This window comes from Hyposmocoma kahamanoa, unplaced genomic scaffold (genome assembly GCF_003589595.1).
Source record: "Hyposmocoma kahamanoa isolate Upper Pololo Valley unplaced genomic scaffold, ASM358959v1 224, whole genome shotgun sequence".
NCBI classification, from domain to species: Eukaryota; Metazoa; Arthropoda; class Insecta; order Lepidoptera; family Cosmopterigidae; genus Hyposmocoma; species Hyposmocoma kahamanoa.
This window is the reverse complement of record NW_020653743.1, coordinates 9,825,307-9,836,012: the sequence shown is the minus strand read 5'-3', so window position 1 is coordinate 9,836,012 and position 10,706 is coordinate 9,825,307. Positions and strand designations below refer to the sequence as shown.

The 10,706-nt window shown below is 32.8% G+C and overlaps 1 protein-coding gene across 1 annotated transcript; it reads left to right on the top strand.

Moving 5' to 3' along the window:
- Positions 1-240: 240 nt before the first annotated feature.
- On the top strand, positions 241-9,640 carry LOC113228276 (growth/differentiation factor 8-like). The gene is made up of 3 exons (XM_026461542.1): positions 241-290; positions 3,560-4,046; positions 8,073-9,640. The coding sequence occupies exons 1-3, from the start codon at positions 241-243 to the stop codon at positions 8,454-8,456; spliced, it is 921 nt and encodes a 306-aa protein (XP_026317327.1). The 3' UTR covers positions 8,457-9,640.
- The last annotated feature ends 1,066 nt before the right edge of the window (positions 9,641-10,706 follow it).

The following is a 10,706-nucleotide window of genomic DNA, read 5'->3' as shown; positions in this document are numbered from 1 at the left end:
TTTCGCTCCATGCTTCTTCTTGCGACTCCCATTCTGTACACGGCCTTCTGTGTAAGCGTCCACGTCTTGGCACCGTAAGTCATAGTTGGGAAAGACGCATTGGTTAAATAAGCGGGTCTTCAAACACTGTGGAGTATTAATCGATTTTAAGATGTTATCCAGCCTACCGAATGCAGTCCATCCCAGTTGTATGCATTTTGTGATTTCATTTTGCTGATGCTCTTTATCAAAGGATAGAATATGCCCAAGATTACCATACTAGTCAACAGTCAAATGGGTCATATTTACGGGTAAATACTACGCAAGTCGATATAATGACACAGGCTTGTCCTAATACGGGGTTGTAATAAAACAATCCATAATTATTACAAATTGTGCGCTTGTGGGTTAATTGAGTATTTATTTGGGTATTTTGTAAGTCTGCGAGCAATAAAAAGTTTTAGACAGTCGTCTTCACGAAGTCACAAATTCATTTAAGGGGCAATACGTATATGTATGCGTTGATATATTCAATTGTAATGTTGATACGCTAAAGCTAAATGGACATCCTATTTAATTTATTAAAAAATTGTGTCTGTTGGCGAAGGTATTGGGTTGTTAAATTTATATAAGTGCATGTTGTTAACAAATACTGTATATTGTTCGCTTTATTTTTATTTTTTTTTAAATGTACACAAACAAAATGTAATCATCACACAGTAACAGATACAGTTTGATAAATAAATATAGTAGATCACATTCCAAAAATAGTGTACACAGCATGATAAAATTAATCTTAGTATTAGGTTAGTGTAAAATACAATCTCAAAATCCAAAAAATTGTAGTAAAAAAATTAATAAATAAGTTTATAAAGTGATTTATTTAAATGGTTAAAAAATAATAGTAATAAAAACAGGACACAAAATGATCAAAAATCGTTGGTTTGTTCAATGCTCGTTTTTGATTTGTCTGAAACTGTAGGCGGAAACCTGTAATAAAAGGCATTATATTTTTTCCGTTTTTATTAAATGGTTGAAGCTGTTGCTTTTCCATAAATAAAAAATATTTAAGGCGTTTACTTCCGGTTTCAAAGCAAATTGAAATGTGTTCGTTTTTACGAATACTGTCCACAACTTAATGCCTGTACTCGAGGCTCTACAGTGTAGCAAGCATCATCTTCCATTTTTAGTATGCATAAATCTTGTCGGTGCAACGCCCTCCGAGTTACTTCATTTCTTTCATCTTCTCCTAAACATGTTTGTATGAACGATGTTTTTTCTAGAAATTTATTTATTAAATGTTTTCTTTCTTTTTCAGGTCATAAATGCTGAGCAGGCGTCTATGGATTCTAATCGGATAACAAGGACTTTTAATATATATTATATCCTTTTTGTTAATTAGCCTTACAAGCATAAAAAGTAACAGTTTTATAAATAAATAAGTTATTCATGTTATTGTACAGAAATTAGCCCAAAAAAGTCGTGGTAGCCTAATGGTTTGACCTACCGCCTCTCAAGCAGAGGCCGTAGGTTCGAACCCGGTCTCGCACCACTGAGTTTCTTAGAATTTATGTGTGAAATTTAATTTGAAATTATCATAATCTTTTTGGTGAAGGAAAACATTGTGATGAAACTTGCACCTCGAAGAAGGTTCACAACCCTCGGAAAATGGGCCAGCGTGACAGACTATGGCTTAAACCCTCGCCTGAGATGTGACCCGTGGCCAGCAGTGGGATGTATAGGTTGATGACGATTCTACAGAAATTACCTTGTAAATTTCGGCCTGAGCGGAACAAATGATGAAAATTTAATGACGAGACGAAACCAAAGGCTTATGATCCACGTTAGAAACTTAATTGCTAGAGCTAGGAATTCACAGCTAAATTGGACCTAGTTAAGCAAAAAAGATCCAAACCACAAAATTATCAAAAAATAAGTACATACATATGTACCAAACGGTTCGTAAAGTCTGACCTCTTAGATCAGCAAAAAAAATCCAACATACTTATAAAAGTAAACAAATATCTCTGGAGTTACATGACATTTTAAGTTTTGTTATAATAAAACAAGAGTGAGAAACACTTAAAGTTCAAACTACCATATCTCCAATTAATTGGGTTCCGAATCAGGTAACCTAAGCCGTACATGACTTTTAGAAATTATATTGTACTTTGGAAGTATAATATAAGAAAACCAAATAATATCGAATAACAGACAACGGAATTTTAACATTTTTCAACTTGCTACTAAAATTGTCCTTTGAACAACATACTTTAGTAAATTATACAATCAGTAAGATTTATTTTTATGAGGGCGGATTGTAACAGATATAAGGCAATGGCAATCCAAAACTAGATCTGTCAAAAGTCCTTCTATTTATCAAAACTTGTATGAACGATGATGAAAGTTGGAAGCTTTTCACGAACTTTAGTATGCAGAGTGGCGGCTCTGTATTTCTAAAGCTTTGTGGGAGCCTTTTGAAAAGCTGTGCGATAGGCAGTCTTGATAATTATTGGGATAGATTTTTAAATTTGAAAAAAAAAAACAAGAAATTTTTTTCAAATGTAAAATTGTTTTCTTTTAGATAACTTTTTTTGGCAATACTATTCTTACGATTCTTTTTCTTTGTGCATATGTCACCTTAAAACCGACTCGCGTTCTAGAGACACACTGTGTCCCAGTAACAATATTGATAAATGAAATTGTAATGTTTAATTAAAAAATAAATTGTTTTTTTAATGGTAGATGAAAACACAACTGCAAAGGGTCCAATTTGAAGGCGTCCATACGATAATTTTCCAATTTATTATAAATAAAAAAAATATTGTTATTGAGAAACTGTTTAATAGGTACAACAGGGTACAACCTTATACATAATCTTTTTAGGTACATTTTTAATTGATTACTTAAAAACTGATACGGTATTTTTTGATACGATTTATATGTCGCCATGGACAATATTCAATAATTCAAATATAGAATATCACTACATAAACTTAACCAAATATTAATGTTATATTTAAGATATTAAGATAATTTTTAAATTGTAGTAGCGAACGGATAAGAGCGAAAATTTCAAATTGTGCCGTCAACTTCTGTAAGTGTAGCTCTGAAGCCTGATATAGAAAACAGTATTTAGTAAAATAGGCGCTGTGAAGTCGAGTTAGTGTTACCATTTGGCAAATATAATAATGATAATAATAATAATGAGACATTTATTCATAAACACATTTACTATAAACATGTTACTAGAAACATGCTCACAATGTAATTGAATCAAGTGCTAATGAAAAGAATGAAGCCTCAGCATGCTGCTTTAAAGATTTCACCTTGATTACATGGACATTTGCTACTGATAATTATTAGACTTCACAACAATTATACATTTTAAATTTGTGGATAATGCTTAAAATAAATTTATATAAATAATACATTAATATATAATTAAAATAAATTTATGTATACTTTTCCTAGAGGCATCAAATTTCAACTCTTTATTTATTATTTTTATTTAAAATCATTTAAAAAAATTTATAAAAATGTTTCGCAGAAAAATGGACGTCTATCCATTTTACTAAAGAGTGACAAGTTTGTCCCCAATTTCGACCAAGTTTTCTTATGTGCTTTATCGCCTGTCCACAGATTCACGTCGCCACCATCGTTTCAAAGGCCTTACAGTAATAAACTTCAGGTTTACCGAGAAGGTCCTTCAGAACGAGATCAACGAGGCGATTCTCAACTTTCACCTTCAGGAAATAGAGAATAGTTGTAAGGACAACACTACCTTCAATCCTGAGGAACCTTACACAATCTACATCCAAGTTAATAGAATCACTAGAAATAGTCAGGGTCAGAAAGCTTCTGTCACTTATGCGAATAACTCCGTTAAGCTGAGTGCAGAGGACCTGAAGGTCGGCAGGTGGCTGAAGGTGAATATCACAAATATGGTGTCGGAGTTCTTCAGACTGCCAAGAGAGAATTTAGCGATAGTAGTGAGAGTACAAGACTCAAAGAATAGAATGAGCTTGGTTGTACCACATCCGAGTCCTGATCCAAATAAAGCATCGGTAAGTCCCCATTTTTACTGTCTTGTAATACACTTGTAACACGCTTGTACACACTTTTGACATCAGTGTACATATTGTAAAAAATTGAGAAGAAAAAATAAATAATTGTGAGATTTAAAAAAATCTTGTTTTGTGATGGACAACCTCCGTGACCGAGTGGCTTGCACACCGGTTTTCATGGTGTCGCCATCTCTCGATGTCCCGGGTTCGAACCCCGGCCTGGTCAATGTAGAAAAAAATTCTATATTGTCGAGACAATATAAACACCGAGACCCGAGGGTCGGGGTGTTTGTGGTACCGTCGTTGTTTCCGATTTCCATAGCACAAGTGCTTTAGTTACTTACTTTAGGATCAGAGCAACGTGGTGTGTGATGTTGTCTAATATTTATTATTTATTTATCTTTAAAATCTCACGATGGACGAAATCTAAAAGGAAAGACTTAAAAAATGCCTTAGTTCCAGATTAACCCGATTACAAAATTTTGACGGAATCCGTACGTAAAGAAAAATAACCCCTAGAGTTGGCAACATTATGAATTATGACAGAATGCTGTAGGCAGGAAAATGACACCTTGATATAAATATTGCGAATTTTGATAGAGTCGAAGGACAAGACGAAATAACACTGAAAGACATTACTTTATAAATGTTTATGGAATCCTGTATACTTCGTTTTCTTTTTGTAGCATTACACAGAAGGAAATTGTGGGTCTTTAACAGGCGCCATTTCAAACCGTCAAGTCAATTATTATGTTTCTTGTACTCATAGCATTCACTAAAAATTAAATGAAAAATATCTATCTTTACATTCCTAATCTATTTCAAAAACATTGCACTTTAAAAGATTTAAAAAAACAGGGGCATTATGGACATTACGAACATTAAGCTGAATTTTTTTTCAATAATAATATACTACACTATTAGAGTTTCAAAATGGCCACCGAAAAGACGATTTCCCGCAAAAAATGACAGAAAATTAAATAATTGAAGAAAAATTAAAATGTAAGATCTGACAGTATGGCTAATATATATATGGTATAACTAATTAGTTAATTACTTATAATAATTAGACGCCTTAGCCTGTTGCGAAGAATGAAAAAAAATACTACCTACTAATAAAATATTATCGTGTCATTTATGAGTGTCATTTGTAATTAATTTTCGTGTTGTTTTCCTTTAATATAATTTGTTGTCTAAAATGCCTGCTTCCTTATTTACGTTTTTTCTAATAAATGTACTCAGTATAAACAAGGCAAAATAATACATAGTGACAGAAACATTGGACATTCAGTCAAAATTCGTGTAGGCATGCCAAAAGAAAACCGAGAGACAATAATAGGTTAAAGTAAAATATTGTTAACTTATTACTAAATAGTCATCAATGCGTTTTCATTCATTTTTACCTAACAAAAATATGGCGTTATATACAAATGGACGGAATTCGCACCTTTGGGTTAATAAATCCCCATCTGCAAAATGTCAACTTTTCATAGAGAGGTTCAAAGATTTTGCGATTTATAGCTGTATAAATACCTTAAAAATTACGATTATCTCTAGTCAGCTGTTGGTAGCTGTAAAGGTGGCTGAGTGAAGAAAATCTCACATAGATTTATCACAGATGGCGCGACGGCAAAAACCAAAAACAAAGATCTGTATACAGAAAAATTCGTAAGGTCCGCTAGTTCGTTCCGTGGCTTAGTTGGCATAGCGTCTGAGACGGTTTGCTGGAAGATGTTGGTTCGAATCGAAAGAATTTTTTACTTAGTGTTCGATCTTTGTATAATAATAATAATAATTGTTTCATGTAGTTTGAATTACTTTTTTATGACTTTCATGTACATCTGGCTTTATTATAACCAAGGGCAAGAATTGGAGGTGTTTTATCGCTCATTACCAACCCTCTCGAGCGAGGGTTTAGGTCTACACAGTCTACAGTCTGCCACGCTGGCCGATTGCGGATTGGGTATTTCATACGTTTTCAGAAGGTTGTGAAACTTGAACGTGTCGGTTCATGATGTTCTCCTTCACCGAAAACCATACATTTTATATTAAATTTCGCATACGACTTCCGAAAAACACACGGCCTCTGCTGAGATGCTTGTAGGGCAAACTATTAGGCTACCGCGGCTTATTATCGCTACAGCTTGAAAAGGACATTAAAAAAGTACTTCTAACAAAAAATCAACTGTAGTCAAAATAAAAAAAAAAATATATAGCCTTTTGAGAACCGGATGAAGTTAGTGACAAGGTCTATGACAACCCTGTACACTGGCTGATCTGGGGTCAGAACCTGAACTTAGAAGATTCCTGTGCACGCTATAGTACCCTTCTCGTATACCCCAAGGGTCGGTAGGATTACTAAATCAAAACTTATGTAGAAAGGAACGGACTGTAGTCAAAATATATAAAGGTCAATGTCTGCTAAAGTGATGAAATCAATTGGCGATTAATTTATATGTCTTGCCAGTCAGTGGTCTGGTTTTATGTAGTATTGCTTATACGTGCTTATATGATTAGATTCGTCGCTATATTATGACTAAGGAACGGACGCCCACGTTGTCATTTGCGTGGTACCCATTCGGAGTAAAGTAACTAATGGGCCAATCTGGTTACAGGTTTATCTGTAAATACTGTTAGGTAATTTCCGGAAAATTTTCAAATGATGGAAATTTTTCCAGAAAAAATTTAAAAAACGGAAAAAATTAAAAAAAATTGGATAAATATAATTTGAAGGTTCATCTTATGTTCTTTCTTTAGAAATATGATATGAAGTTTTATTCAGCGTGAATTATAAAATAAAATTGTATAGCTAAAAGGAGTCAGAGAAAAACGATATTTAAACAGCGAAAAAAATCCTTTATAATCGCTCCATCGTTTTCGTTCTGTAACTTCAACTTTTGAGGAAAAATATAGGGAAATATCCGAAGAAAATATAATTTTCTGAACAATATGTTTTTTAAAAATGGAAATTTTTCTATGACTCTACACTATTTGTAAAATACTAACAACCCCACAGGATCATATCACTAACATTATAAACAACAACTTTCGTTCCATGACTCTTAATAATTTATATATTAATATAGATTGCTCTAATGGTAATAACTCTGTTCACGCGTATACGTTTAGTTTGTTATGTAAACATAATCTTTATTTAGTTAGTAGTTTAATGCTTGTTTTTAAACAAAAAAGTCCTTTTAGTTGATATTCAGTAAATTTTTAGTATAGTGTATGTACATATTGAGCAAATGAAGTTCATTGGTTTTGTTAATACCAGATGGCGCTAGTAACGTTTTATTAATTTTCTGAATGGCGCTAGTCAGATTTTCCCGGGCTCGTATATATGTAGCTCAAAGGTAAGGTTAATGTTATTTAATTGACAATGTGAAATCACCAAAAATAAAAAAGTGCCAATGTCTCGAAAATCAAAAACTTTTACTAAGGTCAAATTTTTTTTTCTGGTAGGTGTAGCGCTCACCTACCCAGTGTCGCTTTGTCGTGGTATTTTTGGGACAGCCTGTATGACACAAACACCCCATATAAAAGTTTAAAAGCAACTAAATAGAATAGAATGCACGAATGTAGAATGTACGAGAACAGAGTGGAAAAACAGTGGCAGGCAATATTTAAGTTACATTTAGTCCTTCTTTTGGTTTTGTACCAGTCGTGGCTCATTTTCTATTACGAAGAATAATAAAAAGATTAAAATTTTAAATTTGAAAACTTCGTAACTCCGTTTCCGTTTTTTTTGTGCCTACTCAATAGTTCACATTAATGGAGTTTACGATGTTTTCGAATTTAGCCGACGATATATTTACTATATTATATACGATAGGGGTGGCCTTATTTTAAGTATGTGTCAAACGGGAAATTTCTTTTAGAAATAATTAAGACATAGACTAAAAGAAAAACGTTTTAACCCTATTTCGCAAAGTTGCAATGTTTAGGGGCGGATATGCAATTTTGCACTTTGCTGTATTGGAATAATAATTACACGTAATAAAATAGTACTTTACTCTATTTCAGATGCCATACGTAGAAATAAGTCTAAAGGACAATTCACACAAACGCGTGAGAAGAACAACAGGGCTGGATTGTACAGAGAATTCAAAAGAACCAAGATGTTGTCGCTACCCCCTCGTCGTCAACTTTGAAGAATTCGGTTGGGACTGGATCATCGCCCCTAAACAATACGATGCTAACTACTGTAATGGGGAATGCCCCTACAGTTTCCTCCAGAAGTACCCACATACGCATATAGTACACTTATCGGCCCCTCAAGGCAGTGGTCGCCCCTGCTGTGCTCCTAGAAGAATGAGTGCGATCTCTTTGCTTTATTTCGACCATGATTTGAATATTAGGTTAGGTACTTTATCGGGTATGGTGGTTGAGAGTTGTGGGTGCTCATAGCTGGTGTTTTTGGTTAGGTTAGGCTTCAAGTTACAATTTGTCTGCAGCTTTAAAGTAAATGATCACAAGAGGATCCCGGCGAAGTCCTACCTGTTTTTCTATCGTGGCGCCACTAATTGCAGATACATTTAAAGGAACAACCAATCGGAGTGCAAAGAACATTTATTTATGCAAACTCATTTGATTATTTTTAATTGACTACAATAACATAACAACAGGATGTCCCACTGGGAAAAATTCAATTCAGCAACAAAATTTTCAATAATGATAAAAGAACTTAAATTTGGAAACATCCTATATCCTAGTACATTTTTGTATTTTCTGAAAAACTACAATTGTCACTTACAACCTTCCTTGACTTGGAGCCTTATTATAATTCTATCGCTATGTGATATTTCTGTTGAAGACTGCGAGTGTGTGCCCGTGAGTGTGAAGTTAGTACATTTTCGTACATTTGTGTACATACGGCAAAAGATATAAGTTACACACAAAAATAAAATGGAAAGTGTTAAAATCAAATGCAAATTATGTAATGTAACATAAAAATTCAAAAATGGTCACTAAAAATTCAATTTTAGCAGATTGTTGCCATGATTTATTAAACAAAGCCATCTAATATTAAACAACCAGCACAACCGTAGTAAGAACCAGCTGAAGACATTCTCAGAACTTTCTACGAGTGTACGTAAGGGGTCAAACACGTTTGATACCACGCCTCAGCACAGCGTTCATACTAAACGTATAATTGTAGCTGTGCTGTATATCATGTTTATGATGCTGATGCGAGCTTACAAATAACCAACCCTATCATATAACCAGATTTTTTTACACATATGCAACTTATATTTTTTACTGTGTGTGCGTATACGTACTACGTAAATTTAGTGTTATTAATTTTGCTGTCACTCATTTTAGTTCTCTAGTTTTCATGATTAATTATCATCAAATGTAAGGATAATATTTTTATTTGTATTGTGGAGTACCTTATTTGAACAAGGCCGAATTAAGGATTTTTTAAAATAATGACTTCAATTAACCTTTTTTTATAAAGACTCATGTTCATATTTTTGGGCAATATTCAGCACCCTGTGACAGTGTAATATATAAGAATACTCAGCCAATTATATGATTAGTATCTTAAGTTGATTCTACACATATTACATTTAAAAAAAATTGTAATCAGTTTCAGAACATTATTACAATGTAAGAAAACACGTTCAGTGTTTCAATGCAGCATGTACTTTTTAGTTATGTACCTAATTATATTTACGCGTTTGTTTAGTTTTTCTACTTTTCTAGTAAATCTTCACCCGCTTCTAGCTAAGTACATAGGTACCTTATTTATTTACTTTAGAATATTAAAAAAAATAATTGACAAGTTTAAATTGTTTTTTTTTATTAAGATTATTTAAAGCATTTGAAGAAAGTTAATGGATGATAGGTGACATTGTCAGCGAGTTGTAGAAGCTTTAAATATGTCATAGTCGAGCAGAAATAATTCAATATTTGGATTTAAATTTTAAATTGTGTTCGCGTTTCTCTTTCGGAGTGCCAAAGGTGAAACATGAAGTTGCTTCAAATCCATAAGCTTCTTTTGTTTGGGCATTTCTATAGAATAATTAAAACTACTAATAAATGTAAATTCTTTCAATTTAAATATGTCATTATCCTAAATACAGTCCTTTGCTTCTTCAAACCAAAACCATGGACAACACGTAATTTTTTAAAGTGCAATTGTGCACCCAATTGCAAATTAAACTACTTTATAATTAATAATAACCGGAAACATTAAAAATAGACATGACATCAAGTTGTTGCTTAATATCTAGACAATTTAGGCTTGTCGTTCGTTTATGAAACCTCTAGATTCATTACTTTTATCTGACTTTTTTATACGTAAAAAAACTTGACTGATAATGCACTATCACCATGCAACAATAACAACGCAAGTTTATCATTTTAACAGTGACATACTTTTAATCTCGATGGAATTTATATTTTTCAATAATAATTACTTTAATATGTTCTAAATTTGAGGTATTAGTTTACCATTACCCATATACACACACACATTTTGTATTTAAGCAAATTTTTGTGTAAATTTTTATTTTCTATTCGACTCTGGCATTAATTTTGGTTTTTCTAAATACCCAAATGACCAACTCTGTATAACTCTATCAATTTATTGGTTTTTTTTCTAATCTGTATTTCGAAAACATTCACTTTAGTTTGTAGCGGGTGGTGCTTAAC

Excerpts from the sequence above, each read along its gene's own strand:
- LOC113228276 (XM_026461542.1), top strand. The coding sequence starts at position 241 with ATGCCCAAGATTACCATACTAGTCAACAGTCAAATGGGTCATATTTAC. Across the intron at positions 291-3,559 it reads CAAATGGGTCATATTTACGG|AGTGACAAGTTTGTCCCCAA; the intron begins GTAAATACTACG and ends ATTTTACTAAAG. Across the intron at positions 4,047-8,072 it reads CTGATCCAAATAAAGCATCG|ATGCCATACGTAGAAATAAG; the intron begins GTAAGTCCCCAT and ends ACTCTATTTCAG.